Below are 18,824 nucleotides of genomic sequence, written 5' to 3'. Positions count from 1 at the left end.
CATGCATGTCATGACTGTTGGGTCTATGGGTTTTCTATGACTCTACAACACTTACAAGTGAAATTATTTGCCATGTAGAAATATCACTTCTACCAAAAGATTTGATTTATGAGGTTAGTGATGTTGGACTGCTATTATTTTGAACACAACTGTAATTTGAAGATTGGTCTGAACTAGGCTTAAATCATTCAATTGTAATAAAATAAGTTGCTGTTGTAACCTCCTAGTTTCTACAATATGATTGCCTTTCAGGTAAGGTGACGCAATCTCTTAGGCTCCTGTAATGGATAAGTGTGTGGTTGGGGTCAGAGATTTTCTGGTTGTAGTAATGGCCTGGAAAGCTTAATCACATTTGTTAGTGTTAACCTGCAGTGTTATTTCCCACTGTGCCTTCAAAGCTTTCGATGGCTTTCCTCAGCTTCCCTACCTACTCAACTTCTTTCAATATTGCCTGAACATGACTTTGTAGCTTGTATATCAAACCATTTTGCTCAACCCCTAACATTGACCTGCAGCGAGCTTACCTTAGACTCCCTGCTTTGTAACCAATTATTGAAGAGGATATCAAAAGCAGCACAGATTTCACTGGAGAATGTGTCTTTTCTGACTGTGGGATCTGGAGCCTTGTCCAGGTTGGCCAGGTACTCCAAGATACTATCACTGAAATGACACAGAGCTGGACGGAGAGAACAATACAGAGGAAAAGGGAAATTAGGGGGAGTAGAAAACAATGTGATGACAAAACTGGATGAAAGAGTAAGGGGAGCAAATGTAGAAAGAAAGTGTTTTTGGCAGGAGAATACCTAGAGGTAGTGTTTCAAGAGTTTGAGAGGTTGATATACTTCAACAAATATCACAATTTCAAAAAAGCATGAGGGGAGGTTCTTACCAGAAGAGAAGACCCACTTCATGTTGTCCTGTTTGGCCATACTCAACATGGGCAACATGGTGCCCAGAATAGCATTGAGGAAAGGTACCATGCCATAAACTAGAAAACAAGGAAGAGTAAAGCATTAATGGTGCTTTATTATTTTATTTTTTTTACTTCCTCTGTAAAGCAGGAAGATGTACACTTTAATGCCTTTTTTGCACTAGTATCAGTCCTAAATAACAGATAATGTACAGACAGTAAACAAAAAACATGGAGAAAGTCCCTGGTGAAAGCCATCTTTTGTTAAAATTACATTGTGTAATCAAAATAAATATAATTTCAATATATATCTGTGCTGGTCAATGATTTACAGCAACTAAAACTGGCTAAGTTTATACTTCCTCTAAACATTCTGGGCTTTGCATCATTAATCTGCAGGTTATGTGGACACAAAGAGCAGCTTCTCAGAGGCTGGCAAAACACAATGACCAGGGTGCTGCGCGGGACCTTTTAGCCCTGGATCCAGATCTGATTCATTCCACATATTTTACTCATTTAGTATCTGCTCATAGGGTCCTGAATATGTCTTTACGTGTAATAAAGAAGCAAATGCACCTTTAGTAGAACTGCATTTACCTTTGTAAAGCAAGCCCAATGTAGATGTGTTTGACAACTTATTAGCTCTTAGCAGGAACTGTTAGCTAACCAAACCCTAAATAAACATACAAATGCATGCAAAGTTTTTGACCTGTACATGCCGTTTTTGGACAGGTTAAACAGGTTTATGTATTTCTCAACAACCTCTGAATACCTGCCTTGGGAGCCGAAGTTCAGATTTCTGGTGTGTGTGTGTGTGTGTGTGTGTGTGTGTGTGTGTGTGTGTGTGTGTGTGTGTGTGTGTGTATCTGTGTATGGTCTTCCTCATGGCCTTAAGGTGGTTTATTTGTGTTTATGTGTGCAAATATTTTCTTACCATTGGAATCAGAAAGGTTGGCTAGTGTCTGGACAACAAAGAAGTGAGGTAGAAGCCCTGGCTGAAACTTGCTCAGTATCTCCTCCATTATGTCATTAATGTGCTTGTTACCCACAGCAACCAAGATATTACTGGCTGCCTGCTGCCAATCAGGGATGACCTCCTGAATAAACCAGAAAGACAGTGAATAGAGTAAGGTACATCATTTAATATCTGCCCACTGCAAGACACAAAAGAATGTTTAACATCTCATATTTTTACCTTTGATCGTGTCATTTCATCTGAGGCCAGGGAGATGATACTTTTTATCTTTGGGTAACTGATCTCCTCTATCCTGCAGCCCACAATCAGCTCAATAGTCTGGAGAATCACAACTCTGTGACTCACAACCAACTAGATAAGGAGAAGGAGGAGGAGGAGGAGAAGAAATAGAAGGAGGAGGACAGGAATAACAGAAAGTAAAATGGAATACTAATTAATGGCAGCATTTATTTAGTTGCAGTAAAATGCTTGCAATTGGCTTTCACATAGACAAAGTAAAATATAATACAGCATATACATGTCACTGATCATTTCCTCAGTGTAAAGATGCCATCATCTGATAACCACAAAGTCTGGGCTGTGACAGTATGATAAGCTGTTGCAGCATCATACAGACACAAGCTGATTCAGAGCTCTATGGTGAAATTTCTAAGGTGCAAATACACTTCAAGTAAAAAGCAAATAACTGAATTTAAGGGATATTTTTCTGTTAAACATCGAGCCACATTTCTTTTTAGACTGATTCTAAAGGCCCATGCAGGTTAAATGTTAGCAGAGTATATACTAGGGCAGGGCGAGATGGAGAAAATCATACATCATGATCTTTTTGAACAAATACCTCGATATCGATACCACGATATTGTAGTGTTGGCTATTGGTGCTTTCACAAAATGGTTAGACAATGACATTTTTGATAAATTATCATCTGTAATGTGCATATAATGACTAAGTGGGTAAAGGCAAATAATAGAACAGTTACAACAGTCTGGTAAGAACAGAAAATAACTTCACTGTAGTGTAATACAGCCTTTAAAACCAGGAAAAGACAACACTTATGCCATATCCAAAATCTATATAATGTACATGTGTGAAACCAAACCACATGCATGAGGTCTTTTAAGTGTGACCAGATTTAACAGATTAATAGCGGACCATTGTTAGCAGGGGTTAGTAGAGTCAAGTCAAATCCACAGACATTTCCATCATAGAAGCAAGACTTTTAGTGCTTGCTGCAATCCTGCTTAATGTTCAACACGGGGACTTCCCCTGTATAATGTGTACAGTATGATCACACAGTGCAGTCCCAGTAATTAAGCACTGTATGTAACTGGGAAGTGTTTTAGGTAGTTTTGACACATGACACCAATAGTCACACCAGCACTAGAAGCCAAGTTAAATGGTAGTTTTAGCATGACCATGTAGTCATGCTTATCTGGCTTTGTTGACATGGGCTACAAGATTGTGTACTGATAATTAGTTCCACGTTACTTTTCTTAGGTAGGCCTTAGGCTGAGACTACTGGTATATGTGTGTGCGTGGTAGAGCGAGTTACAAAGTGACGGTGATTAGCTTTGGAGCGAGGACTCTAGAGAGGCATAGTGGGAGAAACAAAGTGTCTCCAATTTCTGACCATGGTCGAAAATATCAGTGTTTCCTATGTTGATTTTGTAGGGGTGGCCCACTATGGGAAAATTTCTACCGCCACAGTATCAGAAATAGGGCAGATGCTCAATATAGTTGCGGTTTCCTTTTAAATTATCCTGCCGAAACAATGCTCACATTGCAATTTAACAACAATTGGGCCTAAAGGAAACACTGAACATGTAGCAGGAAAAGTTAACCCTCTCCTTGGCTTCATGTGGTGTACGGAGAAGAAGTATCCCGAAATGAGTTGGAGGAAATGCATTGCTACCATGTCACGGTCTAGCCAAGGCATGTAATTACATTTTTGGAGAGGTGCACGTCAGGCTACAGCAAAGGGTCCGGTGTAGGGTCGGTACCGCCACATCCCTATGCACGTACTCAGGGTGTCGATTTAACGCAGAAGCGTAAATAGGCCTTAAGCGTTTTCAGGAGTTTTACCTTTGGGTGTTTCAGAAGGTAGTCCTGGCACATGGCTAACACTCTGTCTGGCTGCTGTTTTCCTAGGGTCAACATAGACTTTCTGACCTGTTCCTGGACCACTGAGTCTTTATCAGTGGCTGCATCAAGTAGAGCCAGGGTGACCTCTATAAGGGAAAAACAACAGAAGAGAGACAAATCTGATTAGGTAGATTCAACTGTAGAAAAAAAAAAGAGAAATGGAGTAACCACAAATGGCTACACAACATTTGAGAACCATGTACAGCAAAACTTTGGAAACCTGAGAAAAAAATACACATGGGTTCTCATCCAAAACTGTGTCTAATGGCACAAATAAATTCTGTTAGCTATCTAGAGGCAGACGTGGAAACAAATTGGCAGAGAAGGGAAGAAAACAGCCGTGATGAGAAAGGACTCACGTTCCACATCTGTCTTGTCCATGGTGGACAGCCGGGGGCTGGTCCTGGAGCCTGTGGCCGAGGATGTAGCTTCCGTCTCAGGGTACAGGTGGGCAGAGGCTGCCTGGACCTGCCTGAACATAATTTGAAATGTGAATATGAAGTGACCATTAATGTAATACTGACAGTGGTTCTACGGACTGTTCTTATTTTCAATGAAAATATTTTATGATCCCTTTTAACATGTGAATCCTCTAATGGCAGACCAAGGCTGTACTGTATGTGTATATTTAAAGTAAAAATTTGATTTGGTTGTAGTCATCACTGCAGCTTTCTGCTAAAGCTTAATACTGTTTTTTTTTCATTCACATGACTGACACTGACCGACAACATGACAGCAGTGATTCCAAATATTGAGACAATTATTTTTGTCGTTAACCAAAAGCTATCGTATTTGGATAATCATAATTTGCTTTAAAATCTCACTTCAGTTGTCTGTTATTTAGCAAACTAGCTGTTCAAGCCAGGTGCGCTAACCTGCGTTACCCCCAACTAATATGTTATAACGTTAACAATACGAAGTAACGGTAGCTCGTACACTAACGTTCATTTTTAAACCCAGTTTGGAGTGTAGGCTGAGTAAAACTCTTCGTCATGTCTTGGGTAGCTGATGTTATAACGTTACTGTCATATACATGTATGCTGCTTGAGTGGTGATGATGCAGATGCAGCAGCAGCAGCAGCAGCAGCGAGCTAACCTAGCTAGCTAACGTTACTGACACAGGTTAGCATGCTAACCTAGCAGCTGCTGCTACGGAAGAAGAGCCGACAGTGTCCTCACATCACAGATTAAAGAAAAACAACAGATTTGCTAATAAGGCTAACTTACCAAGTCCCAGTGAGCGTCCGCTAAACAATGACCTCTCGCGAAAATACTGCTTCTTATCTCGGTTTAAACAATATGCTTCCCTGTCAGTGGCACGGTAAGTGTTGGAGCTGTGTGTCTGTCGGTCACTGCAGGTGTAAACATGCCTGGTCATGTGCTTCTAGTCAGCAGGAACCATAGATAGCAGGAACGGATCAGCCAGGGGGCGTACCTAAACACATAGCACTGAGGCAGATAGAGCTGCTACTCAACAGTACAATATAACCTTATGGAGTTTGTTATTATGCAGGAATTAACTTTATAATCAAATTAATTAAACTATCAAACATTACCCTTTCATCCAAGTTTCACACTGGCATAATGAAGCAGTGGGGAAAGAAGTATTGAGATACTTTAATTAAGTAATTGTACAAGTACCAGAATGTAGGCCTACTCCATCACAGGTTAAAACAACTGAGTAAAACAGAAGTAGCAGCCATGTATTTGAAGAATTAAATTAAAAGTAGATATACTTATTATGCTTAATAATGTGAGAATATATCATGAGGATTGTTCATACTGTTGCATTCACATGTTTAAGCAGCGTTTTGTTTAATGTAGGTAGCGTTAGGTAGGTGGAACTCATTGTAGGCCAATCTTCTTTCTATTGGGCTGGGTTGTGAGTGACAATCCATCATATTTTATAATCTGATAACATAAATATAATAAGTGAAGTAATGATAGAAACTACAGCTGTTAGATAAATAGTAAAAAGCTAAAGTCAAATGGAAATCCTCAAGTAAAGTACAAGTAACTCAAAATTGCATTATGCTTTTTAATGTGCAGTTCAGTTTCCTTCAAACACCCTGCACCTTGAGACTCTTTTTTTTTGCCAAATCTTTTATACCTCAGTCTTTAATGACAGTCTGACTCAGCAAACCAAACCCACCAAACCCCAACATGCGAGAGCATTTGACAACTGGGACCCAAAGGTTGCAAAAGTTTATGGGACTGGTGCAGGAGACGTCATGGAAGAAATTCAAGAAATTTAGAGTTCAAGTTCAACGTGCAAATCCGTTGTAAATTATCCACACACAAGCATACAAACAATCCTTTAGCCCACTGTAATAATTTGCAGTTTGTCTTACTGTTTAAATGTGAGCCAATGTTAGTTACTGTTGTTTCATTACTGCTCGTAGTGGTGGTTTACAGCCATGTACAGTGTTCAATAAAATATCACAACAATAGTAAAACACGTCATTAAAAAGGTCATTTGGAAACATGACCTACTTTTGTCAAAGTGTTTTCAAAACAAAAAAGCTGCAGTGTGTGACTTGAAACATTTTCATTTGAAGATATTTGATAACTATAAATATTAAGATGACTATTCAGTAAATACAAAATAACTAGTTAGTTTGTTAGGTGCATACAGCATATGTTTTACATCTCGCCTATTATTACAGGTACTTGAAAGAAGGCATACCGGTCCATTATGTAGCCACTGGGTTAGACCATAAAGTTATTTCACAAAAAAAGTAAAAAGTAAAGCTGGTTACAAAGTCAAATATGGCTTCAAGTTCAAAGCCTCTCGTGATAAATACCTCTATAATAAATACCTCATGTATGGTTTAAAAACAATGCATATTAATGCATGATAATTATATAAAGGTTAAATAGGTTTAGTTTAAGCTGAAATGCCCTTGAAATGATTTAAAATACTGGTCAGTGTCAGGATACAGTGTTATTTCATCGGAAAACATAAGAAGTTTAGTCTAACATAACCATCAGAAGAGCTGACACAGTGCATTTTAATAAAAAGTTATTAACAATAAAAAAACATTAACAGAGGCAAATATTTTTAGTGCAATACATAGGATATCCATGATACAATTAACAAAGAGCAAAAATAAAAAAAAGGTGTCTGTGTACAACATTCAACATGCAGAAGGTAAACATTTGTTGTGACTTTAAGTAGCAATTTATAACACCAATAAGTTGTAAAACACAGATATCACGATTACCCTGTGATTTTGATTACCCTGTATTTTGATCTGATTTAAATTAGCCTGCGAACCAGACCAATCTGCGTGCTCATTCATTTGCAATTTGGTCTGGCGACGTGAGGCTAGATCTGAATCAGAGCACACGTCCCCTGCCTGTCGCCTGCGTCCGTCTTCATGTGAACTGGAAGCTGAGAGCTTTTCAACCCACTGTCCTCTCACTCCGACAGCACAGACGTCTGAAACAGCCCAGTTCTAACAAAACCTCAACAACATCAGTATTTCCCCTGCAGTCTCTCAGCGATGATTGACTTTTCCCATAGCCGTTTTGATCACATGTCAAATGTAACGGTCGTTAAGTGTTCTGAGTCACTTATTAAGACTGAGTGATTGCTATCTTCTATTGTTGTATGTACATTATCCTCGCTGGTTCCCACTTTTATTTTTTATTTTTCACTTTTATTTGTTGTTTCTTTTTTCTCCAGTTTCTGGCCTCACGCATCGACAGTGTGAAGGTCTCTGCCTGGCAGGTTTTTTCTGTGGGAAAGAAATAATCAATGAGATATTAATGTACAAATACATAATTGCTAAATACAAATCAGTCATTTACACTGTGGCATAGTTTTGATCGTCATGCGTCATGTGGCAATCTAAATGAGCAGAAAAAGCCATGAGGCAGAGTTAGACTGTCTTGCAAACAGATCTAGCAGATGTTCATGGACTAAATGTAGTCTTCAATTTCAACATCTTCTGTTCCATTGCACATTTTTTCTTTTCATTAATTTATCCATGAGATATGCATATGGTGGGTGCAGGTATTTAAACACAATAGAGATGTGTCCTCAACAAGTAGGTTTGCTGTGTATGAGAGTGAATGAACATACTCGTGTTTGGTAAGGGGGGCTTTGTCGCAGGTGATCTCTGTGAGCAGCCCCTTGTCCTTTGTCTGAACCACCGCATGTTGCACACTGCCTCTTGGCGTTGATATGCCCTTCAGCTTCACTTCTCTGCAGCCACATAAAGGTTTGAAATATGACAACTTGATGAAAGACAGAAAAAAGGGTTCTATTTTGTGAAAACATACATGATACGTGACTATACTATACAGACAACTACAACACATACTTACTTACCCATTAGTGGCTCCCTCTCCATCTTCAAGCGTTTTGAGGCCTGGGACTTTCTGACCAAAGATTTTCACAGCGATGGACATGAGCAGGCCGCAGCGGTTTCTGTAGCAGCAGGTGGCGTCTACCACCAGGAATACCACCAGGAAGATCACCATGACGATGCCAGCCACGCTGCCTTTGGTCATGCTGCGGCTGCTCACTTTGAGGGAGAGAGGGAAAAGTCAAGGTTACCTAACTGAAAGTATGGCAAACATCTTCATTGTGGCAAGCAACACGATATTGTTAGTAGATCTGTCAAGCCACGACATTAAGGTGCAGTTAATGCAGTTCACCACTCCCAGATCTTAGTTTAAGCCCCATTTCATGAAGTGTATGATTAAGGGAGTGGGAGGCCACATACCAGGCTGTTCTGCGATGGTAAAGTTGAACACGGCAGGGATAGAGGAACCATTAGCGTTGACAGCTGTGACTTCCAGTCTATAGTCTGATCCGTAGGACAGGTCTTGAAGGGAGACAGAGTCAGCATCAGATGACAGCTGCATGTCTTTCCACTCAGTCTTCTCTTTATCCTAAGAGAGCATGATGAAAGGATGAACGTAAGGAAACATAAAGGACCAATGAAGAGCCATTCATTGTGAAAGGCAGAGACAGACTTACACCGTTTCTTACCTGTCTGTATCGTACGTCGAAGTGCAGCAGAGGAGATCCACCGTCATCGAACTGTTCAAGTGGGACATAGAAAGAGTTTCCCTCTACTTTCATCTTATCGGACGACAAAACTGGACTGTCTGGTTCACCTACAGAGTACACACAAGAGGCAGAGAGAAATGAAAAAAAATGCTGACCAACTGATGACCATCCATGAATAATAATTCATTCCTAATCTTTGGCTTAAGATACATTCATTTCTTATTTATTTTATTTACATAGGTGGCTACATACAGATTGACTGAGCATGTCAGTAAATCGTTGTCATTGTGTAGTAGATCAGTGTGTAATGCTTTACCCCCTGAGGAAGGATGACAGTAGATTACATGGCGTCATCAGCAGCATGAATAAACATCGGGCAGCGGATGATGGTGTCATGGAAATGTTATGACGATGGTTGCATGAAAGATGAATAACACAAATTAGTGATGGCAGATGTGTTGGAAACGCCTTGGTTACAAGACATATATATCACATACACTAGCGTGCATACATACTTGAACTTACACATGCTATACATTGTACATCCATAAATTGTATATACATTCATGTCAATATGTACAGAGACATGTTGCACATCAAGTTATTGATCCACACACAGCATACACAGATTTTGTGTGTGTTGACAGTTGCTAATGTGTAGTTAGTGAGTAGCGCTTACGTATTCCCTGGGTTTGGATGGTGTTTGTGTCTGAGAACTGGCCCACTCCCACTGCATTCAAGGCGGCCAATCGTACTGTGTACAATGTGTATGGCTTGAGGGTGGTGATAGCTAGGGGATCTACAAAAGCAAACACAGACACATAGAAAGACACCACATCAGCTTATGTGCATTATTGATTGTCATTTATGGCAGAATAATGTTTATGGTGCAACCAGTTTAAAGTATAAATGATGCACTGACTTCGAGAGAGTCATGAAGCACAACTGCAAAGCTTTGTTGATGAGCAGATGTTTTACCTGAAGCTGGGACTGCAATCTCCTTCCACTGTTCTGTTGCACTTTGCCTCCACTGCAAGACGAAACTTGTGATCGGCGTCCCTCCACTGATGGGAGGGGTTTTAAGGGAGAAGATGACTGAGGTTGGTCCAGGTGAAACTGACAGGTAGAGTGGCGGACCAGGCTGGGCTGTGTATAAGGAGGTAGGGCGGAGAAGGAGAGAGAGAGAGAGAAAATATAAATTGTAATATGTAAAATGTAAAATGCATGTCAGATTAAATCTACTCTAAAGACAGACATTAACTCTTACTGTGTATTGCAACGTCTCTTGATGCATTCCCAGAGGCGCTGACAGCCATGCAGGAATACAGTCCACCATCAGAGGGCACTATCTCATCAATCACCAACACACCATCATTAACACGGACACGACCAGAGGCAGAGTCCTGACAGACGGAGGCACAAACAGGAAAGATCCAATCATATGTCTCATCTGTAAATGCTGGATGGTATTTAAAGTCAGAAAATATGTCAGTGAGTACAGTTGATTTAATCTTACAGTAGGTTCAACATATAATTACTGCCACCTGTAATACACATGACAAAGTATTTGTCATCAGTACAACTGAAAGATATTTGCTATAATCGAGGTAGAATCTATGCAGAAAAAGGTGTTCTCCTTTTTATCATGTGTTATCCCCCTAAAAGCTGCACATGTGTGTATACATGTAGTATAATGCATCAATACACTCTTACCAGTGTGCGTCCATTGTGCTTGTTGATCCAGTGTTGTTCAGGCTGAGGATGGCCAGAGACGTTACAGGACACAGATATACGCTTGCCCACTGATACACTCTGCTGCTCTGCTGACACAAACACCTCTGGGGCCTCTGAAACCAAACACCTCAAGTGTCATTATGGTGCAGCAGGATAAGGTGGCATGGTTGAATGGGCGGTTCATGTTTAGCAATTACTAAGTTAATTTTTATGTCATGTGGTTATTGTTGTTGTTGTGTTTCAGTGATCTAGTGGAGCTGTCAAAAAGGTGGGAAAAAAAAATCATAAATTGAGCTTACCATAAACATGAAGCATAATGGTAGCACTGCTCTCAGCGATCTTGTTGGTGGCGGTGCAGATGTACTCTCCGTAGTCGGCCCTGGCAACCGACCTTATAGTCAACTGGCTGCGGTCTGAGTTAAACTGATGATGTGAAGGGTCAAACGTCATCGGCCTGGGAGGAGGACACGCAGAGCAAAATACACACTGAGTAATTCTTTTTTCTTCAAATATTATTTTTTTGGGCTTTTTAAAAGATAGGTGAGAAAGGGTAAGAGAGAGGGAGAAGACATGCAGGAAATCATCACAGGTCGGACTAATAAGCAGAAGCCTCAAAGTATATGTGTGTCTGCTCTACCCACTGAGCTGAGCCCCCCCGCCACGCACTGAAAAAGTCTTTGTTATTAATTTGGATTCAAAAGAAGACAGAAAGAGGCCAGAGAAGGGAAACAATGCCACTGAACATTAACAAAATAGTAACAAATGAGAGACAGGTTTAGATCAACTAAATTTAGTCCACATCATACTTGTACATTATTAACAAACTGATGCATGATGTGCCCCTCTGAATAAAATATGTGAAGATACTGAAAGACTCTCCGCAACTCTCTGCAAGTTAATATTTACATGGTCCAGGTGATGTTGGGTTTTGGTAGACCGTCAACCAAACACAGTAAGGAAACATTGGTTTCTGGCCCAGCCATCACTTTTTTCACTTCTTCTTTCAGATGCACGGAAGGAGGAGCTACAGGAGGGAATCATATTTTAGTCAAAATTCTGCCTCATTTACAATTCAAATATATTAAGGCATCATTATGACACAAAGTAAAATACTAAATGTGTTTGTGCCTAACCAATGAAGCATCCCTAACCATAAGAGTCAATGGCTAAGTGCCGTGTCATGTCACACACATCAGGTTCAGCAAAGGGCCAGAAAGGATCTTTGTGTCATAAATTATCTTTCAAACTCCTGACCATTAGTTAATCTTGATGTGAAAAAGATACCGACCATTGACAACAACAGAGACGGAGAGTTGCTTATAGATGGGCCTTCCTTTGATCTGGGCCTGACACAAGTATGTCCCAGCATCCTCTCTCTTCACTTTTTCAATGAAGACTGTGTTATCAGGCATGTGACGCACACGCCTTCCGACTGAAGTGAGAGGTGGCAACACAGAGTGAAGGGAAGACATCCAGGCAAAGTCAGAGAAAAACACACAAAGAGACCAAAAAGGCATAGTTATGTAAGTTTCTAAAAGAATAGTTTTGTAAGTTTCTAAAGGAATATTCGGTCAATCTTATCATACCAATCAATTTGATCAAAGTACTATACATTTCAGGTACAAAAGCTTAGCAAGTGGAGAGCCTTTATTAACCATAAAATAACCCTTCAAACTGCAGGAGAGCTGCAGGCCTAGGGTGCTGGTCTTACCATTTGTGGAGATATCTTCTTTGTCTCTGAGCCAGTGAACATCCACCGCTGGCTGGCCAGTCACCAGGCACGGCACCACACCATCTGTGCCCTCCAGAAACTCATGATAGGTGGTGGTGCTTCCAAATGATGGACCCTCTGACCAAAAGAGGAGAAGGTTAGGATACTTATGCAATAAAAGAAAAATGAATGACAGCATCAAAACGGGGTCAGATCATTAAATACGTCTTCCTAAGATGAGTATTACCTATTTCTACTTCCTAACTAAGATATGTTGCAAAAGACAGCGTCAGCAACAACTGCCAATTGTTACGTACCATAAACATACAGCTGTGTCGCAATCTCATCTTTGTGTCCATTTTCGAACTCACACGCGCACGTGTATCTCCCCATATCCCACATCGTAGTGTTCTTAATGACTAATTTAGAGGATGTCTCATCCACCTTTGACACCTTGTCTTCGTCGATTTCTTCCCCATCTTTTAGCCATGTTATGTCTCCCTCTCCCCCAGCTAGGACAGGACAGGAGAAGCAATGGAGAAAGAGACAAAGTGAAAATAAATCCCAATTTTAAAACATATAGAAGAGGTTAAAACAAGAAAATGTCATTCACAAAGACAAGTTTTATAAGTCATCAAATGAAATTGATACGACTCACCTTTACACAACAGTAAGATCTCTTCTCCCACCAGAACGTCTTGCTTACTGGTAATAATGTCCATCTTTGCATCTAGAGGAGGAGAGGAGAAGAGTTTTGGTTTTCTTTTGCACCTGTTTCTGCTTTTTCCAAAAGCTATCTAGAACCCAATAGGTGTGTGTGTTCCTGATTGATGCTCTGTGGGAGAGCATAGATTAAGTAGATTTGAGATCCACATCGTAAATAACTGGGACAAAAACAATTAACAAGAGCAGTTCATATTACTATTCGTCATTTTTAAACATGAAACGTGGACTGACATAACACATGTATCCAACACTGCATTTTTGAGGTGTGGATTGTCTACCTTATTACATTAAGAACTGTTGACAGATGTGGTTTGCAGCACATCAGGATCATCTGAAGATGTTAACAAAAATTGATCCCAAAATGTTAACTTTAATTTTAATAATTTTGTTAGTCTATTATTAAAAAAATAAATAGAAAACTATATTTCATTAGCCTTTCAGCTGCAGAAAGATGTCAACTGTTTTGAGTAATAGTTTTTAAATGATCTTTTTCTTACTGTTTGAACAGGCAGAATCCAACTAAAAACATGTTTTTTTCCTAGATTGAAACTTTAGATTTTAGGAAAAGGTCTCATATTTCAGCCATTCAGTGGGTATCAAACATATGTTAACAGATCTTACCTGTGCCGTGCAGCAGCAGCAGCAGCAGCAAGGCCATCTTTAGGGTGAAAGCTGATTGGTTCTTCATGTTACTGGCTGCTGATTGCCAATCCTGTATGATTCCAAATCAAAACTCTGCAGTGTGTCTGTTAAGTCTTAATGTTTTGGTTTTCCAATTAGAACAGCTGGACAGAATGCCCAAATACTTATTAATAAAGTTTACAAAATGAACAAGAAATCTGCCTCAAACCTCAAACATCTAGACTCTGTATCACACTGACATGCAGACACCTGTTGTTTCCAATCCACATAACATGAGTACAACAGGGAGAGGGACTCTGTCAGGGGTTATATAGGGGCATGGAGCAGTGGAGATGAGATGAGAGGAAACAAGAAAGGGGAGGGGGAGAGAGAGAGAGAGAGAGAGAGAGAGAGAGAGAGAGCACTGCTCTCTTATCCTCCTTTAACCCCATCACTAGCATAGGTCATCCATGAAGAGAAATGAGAGACAATGACTGAATGATGCCCATCCATTTCTCATTCCTTATGTTTTCTCACTCTTCCTTGACTCACAATTGTCCCTACCTATCCTTTACCTGTCTCTATTTTTCTATAGTTAGAATTGTATTATTTCTCACTCTCTCTCTCTCTCTCTCTCTCTTTCTGCTCCAACCTGTTTCCTCTCCCTCTCCTCCCTCCTGTTCTCTCTCTCTCCTCCTTCCTGTTCCCTCTCTCTTTCTCCAGCCTACCAGATGAAAGCAGAGGAGGCAGTCCCCCCCAGGGGACAAAGAGATGGGGAAAGATATTTTAATCATCCCATCGTTTTTTTTCCTCTCTCATTTAAAAAAAAAAGGGTTACATTCCTCTCAAGTGTACGCAACAAACCGCACACACAGAATGCCAAATTCGCCAGGCTGCCACCATTCACATTTCCTGAAAACGTACATCCTTTAGGGTGCTGAAATCAACGCACCAAAGTGACATCCGTTCTACTACAAAGAAAAAAATCTCAACTTGGAAAAACAGCCAGTACTCGGTGATTGCAAAAGAAACTGAATATGATGGTGTTGATTGTCAACTAAGTCGGTTACTTTTAATCATCTAATTCAAACACAAGCTTTTGCATAACAAGTCAAGTCAGAGTCACATCACATTCACACATTCATAGTATATTTGAAAGTAAAATGTTGATTAAGTAAGTGATTGAATAGCTTTTAAATAGGAAGAACATAACATTTTATTATTAAAGGCCTTTCTCACAGCAGACCTTTTAACTTGTCATTGCACGACAAGCACAGGTGTTACTAACAGTAACAATATATTGTCACAGTAGGAAAACACAGGTGTAAATAACCCAATTATTGAATTACATTTAGCTGCTTTAGTTTCAGGCTCTGGGTATTAGATAGGGTAGTAGAAGAGACCCATCTTTAATGTTACTATAACAAGTCAAAATGTCTGCTGTAATATAAAGAGCTGCATAACAGCAACTAAATCCAATGCAGCCATCCTTAATGCTATGTTATAGTTACACCTGTGTTAGACAAGATAATTGTCTTCTATTGGCAACAAAGAAATTGGAACCAGAATGTGTGTGTTCTCTATGAGTGGTGCAATAGGGATTCACTTCAGGATATGGTCACTGATCATGATTTTAACTTCTCAGGGGACACTCACAAACACACAAAGTTGCTTTGTCTAATCAGTTATCTCATTGCTGAACAAACCCATGTTCTGACAACAGGTTCCCCCCCGCCTCCACACACAAACACACACACACACACACACACACACACACACACACACACACACACACACACACACACACACAGTGGGAGCCTTGACACAAATTCCCATCCAATTCTCCGACTGAAAAAGTCTAGTGAAAAAGAACAAGATGCAATTTTATGAAAATATTAAAACCGACCTACACACTTATGCATCTTCCATTTAATATGTTTGACATTAAACCAAATTCAAATATGTTTTAGTCCAGTTACCACTGCATTGTAACTGGACTGGTAGCTGGAGAGGTACCAGTTCACCTCCTGGGCACTGCCAAGGTGCTCTTGAGCAAGCCACCGAACCCCCAACCGCTCGGGGCGCCTTTCCATGGGCAGCCCCCTCACTCTGACATCTCTCCATTAGTGCATGTGTAGGTCCTGAGCATGTGTGTGTAATTCAGGCCTGTGTGTAATGTGTGTAATAACAACAGAGTGAAAAGTGTAGTTTCCCTTTGTGGGATTAATAAAAGTATAATAACTGAAAAAAAAGGATATTAGCCAAAGTTTTAATGCTTCATGTTTTAACATGAATGGGATAATGAAAATGACCATCCTTAACTGAAAACACCCTAACACTTACGGCACTGCCCTTTTATCTACGTGGTGTTAGTGCACGCTGCCAGTCAAGTGGCGTTCCTCTGGGTCCAATCACTTCTATTGGCCAACAGCCAGCCTGCCCCTCCCACATCCCCTTGATAGCCTATCAGTGTCTCCACACCACCGTCTGGCCAGCCAATGAAACGGGTAAAGAGTCCAAAGGGGCCACCTATCAGGTTGATTATCAGGAGGTGCTATTATGGCCCATTAGAATGGAGTGTGTTCACAGAGGGGGTCATTAACAAGGGTGGGCGCACACTTACAGCTTACCTACATCCCATTCTTTTGAGCAGCTTCTTTTCTCGTAATCTCTTGTAATTGATTACATTGACATCTGTTAATCAAGGCTGCAGTCTGGGTCCACATTGGGTTAGAGCAGGCCCAAGGCTCAACAACAACAACAAACTGTTTGCATTTTGACAGAACTCACAGGGAAATATTTGATAATGTATTTAAACCATGTGACGACACAAAACATTGACTTAAGGACAATACAGATGCTTTTGTTGAAGTAAATCTGTAAAACAGAAGTGGAGCTAGAGTTGCTTTGGTGCAGACAGCTCAGATGATTGTAAAAACTGAAACTGAAATGCATCCAGTGTAGTTACCCTGTTTGAAGGTACATTAACCCATATTACAGCCCCACTAGATCATCTGTAGATCATTTACAATTGGTAGAGAATGCTGCTGCTAGGTTGCTGACAAGATCAGGGAGGTCATGTCATATTACCCCTATCCTGGCCTCTTTGCACTGGCTACTGGTTAAATTCAGGATCCAGTTCAAATTTATTGTAATTACATAGCCATCAATTGTCCGGCACTGGCTTACATACAGTAAATGATCTGCTGCACACTTATACTGTCAGCAGATCTTTGAGATCATCACATCAGGGCTTACTGGTTGTTCCCCGTGCTAGGCTGAAAACAAAACGTGATAGAGCTTTTTAGACAATCGCTCCTTGACTGTTGCACGCCTTACAACATATCTTAAGAATGTCACATGCCCATGTTGAAATATTTTAAAAAACAGCTCAAGACGCATCTTTTCAGTCAGGTGTTTGTCTAGCCAAATTTCAGACTGTATTATTTTCTATTTATGACTATGTGTTTTAGTAAGATTTATTGTGGTTTATTGCGCTTTTTATGACTGCTGACTATTGACTATTTTAATGGATGTATTCATTTGGACTGTAAAGCACTTAGTGAAAAGTGCTAAACTCTACTTACTTACTTACTTACATATTCTTTAACAATTTAAATGTCTGTGCCACACCTAACCTCATGTGCTTTAAAGTAATGAAAATGTAAACAACGTTGGTTTGGTAGTTTAATTTTAGCTAAATTATTATCCATCCCAATGATCCGGTGTCAGAAAACCTCATGAATGCATCTTTGCCATGTTTAATGAACAGAGCTTTTACTGTACCAATAAATTCTGGTATGCTAGTAACACACTAGATTACTTTTGAATTGCTCTTTACTGTAAGTCGCCCTTCCACAGGAACATGGACTCAGGGACTTGCTAAATGACACCGTGGCAATGGGTTTGCTTGTGGACAGTACTGTGCCTGTTTTCAATTGTGTTCGACAAATACACAGACAATACACAAAATACATTGTATATAGAAAAATAAAACATTTACATGACCCATGTTTATGTCCGTGTACAGTATATGTAATACAGACACAAAATAAAACAACAGCTACATGTAACACACAGACTGAAACAATGACGTGACAGCAGAAGACATGACGGCGAGACAGGCAGGAAGTAGAGAGAGACAGACACAGACTCTCGGGACTCTCACTCTCCTCTTTGTGCGGATAAAAAAGACCTGTAAGTGTATGTGCATGTCCTATGTTCATAGCTTGACAATTGGGTAACTGGAACCACACTATCTAAAGGCAAAACATTATACAGTTTCCTCACTGTTTTATGGTTTTATTTTTTAACCCTGAGAGTTGATTGGTCAGATTAGAAAAAAGCCTTTTAGCGATGATGTCAATCACCAAATCTCTTCTGCAACAACCTGATTGGCATGATTGTATATGCATGATATTATATCTTACATCTTAGGAAAGAAGAATAATTAGGATATACTTGGACTGAACACATACATCCTTTGAGTTTTACTGAACTCTGATCATTGGTGTTTGTAATATTGTGCTTGACAAATGGACAGATGCCGGTTTACATTCTCAGATTCAGTGTAAATATAAAAAATATGAGCGGGTGTACAGGGATCGACCTTCCATGTCCCGAATGTATAACAATTTAAATTCCCACTGCTTACAGGACAAAACAATTTCACTTCAAAGTTCAAAAGTGTGGTCCCCACACTCTTCAGTTGAACTCCAACAATCTCCAAGGTCAAGTTATGGACATCTGTAAATCTGGGAAACAGAAATAAATACTAATTTGATCGTAACTCTAAATGGTCAAACCCAAAGCCTTAAAGGTGCCCTGCCACACAAAACCATTTTTACTTGAAATATGTTAGGTCCCTATATGTGTTTGTGTTATGTTGTGAATGGGAAAATGAACTGCTACCTCCTCTGTCAGCTCTAGCCACTAAAAATAAGCAGAAAAATCAGGCCAATTACAAAAGCTGGTCAGTCTG

At 40.0% G+C, this 18,824-nt stretch overlaps 2 protein-coding genes and 1 long non-coding RNA gene across 4 annotated transcripts in view; 1 reads left to right on the top strand and 2 right to left on the bottom strand.

Annotated features, from left to right (window-relative positions):
• mroh1 (maestro heat-like repeat family member 1) overlaps positions 1–5,420 on the bottom strand; it is a gene marked incomplete in the record, with an annotated part of 28,501 nt that extends 23,081 nt beyond the window's left edge. The window contains 7 exon segments of the mRNA XM_032518167.1: positions 525–676; positions 890–988; positions 1,845–2,007; positions 2,106–2,237; positions 3,969–4,114; positions 4,388–4,500; positions 5,256–5,420. Coding sequence (XP_032374058.1) covers positions 525–676; positions 890–988; positions 1,845–2,007; positions 2,106–2,237; positions 3,969–4,114; positions 4,388–4,409 — 714 coding nt within the window.
• A 2,268-nt stretch (positions 5,421–7,688) lies between these two features.
• ncam3 (neural cell adhesion molecule 3) lies at positions 7,689–14,157 on the bottom strand. 2 transcript variants are annotated; one of them, XM_032518184.1, is made up of 17 exons: positions 13,844–14,157; positions 13,155–13,226; positions 12,814–13,014; positions 12,497–12,634; positions 12,074–12,217; positions 11,692–11,809; positions 11,085–11,239; positions 10,765–10,898; positions 10,319–10,454; positions 10,030–10,197; positions 9,731–9,850; positions 9,368–9,370; positions 9,031–9,158; positions 8,762–8,930; positions 8,365–8,560; positions 8,116–8,238; positions 7,689–7,768 (listed from the first exon to the last, which is right to left on the bottom strand). In XM_032518184.1, exons 1-17 carry the CDS (start codon positions 13,908–13,910, stop codon positions 7,726–7,728), a joined length of 2,115 nt encoding a protein of 704 aa, XP_032374075.1. In that variant the 5' UTR covers positions 13,911–14,157; the 3' UTR covers positions 7,689–7,725. The 2 variants fall into 2 exon arrangements, with proteins under 2 accessions (XP_032374075.1, XP_032374076.1); XM_032518185.1 differs by having other exon boundaries at positions 12,814–13,008.
• LOC116690964 (uncharacterized) overlaps positions 12,297–18,824 on the top strand; it is a 19,592-nt gene continuing 13,064 nt past the window's right edge. Inside the window, exons 1-3 of the long non-coding RNA XR_004332398.1 lie at positions 12,297–12,308; positions 17,400–17,405; positions 18,125–18,134. This is a non-coding gene — a long non-coding RNA (uncharacterized LOC116690964). The remainder of the gene's footprint in view (positions 12,309–17,399; positions 17,406–18,124; positions 18,135–18,824) is intronic.

Source organism: Etheostoma spectabile, chromosome 6 (genome assembly GCF_008692095.1).
Source record: "Etheostoma spectabile isolate EspeVRDwgs_2016 chromosome 6, UIUC_Espe_1.0, whole genome shotgun sequence".
Taxonomy (NCBI): Eukaryota; Metazoa; Chordata; class Actinopteri; order Perciformes; family Percidae; genus Etheostoma; species Etheostoma spectabile.
The sequence above is the reverse complement of the archived record's forward strand: the minus strand, read 5'-3'. Positions and strand labels throughout refer to the sequence as shown.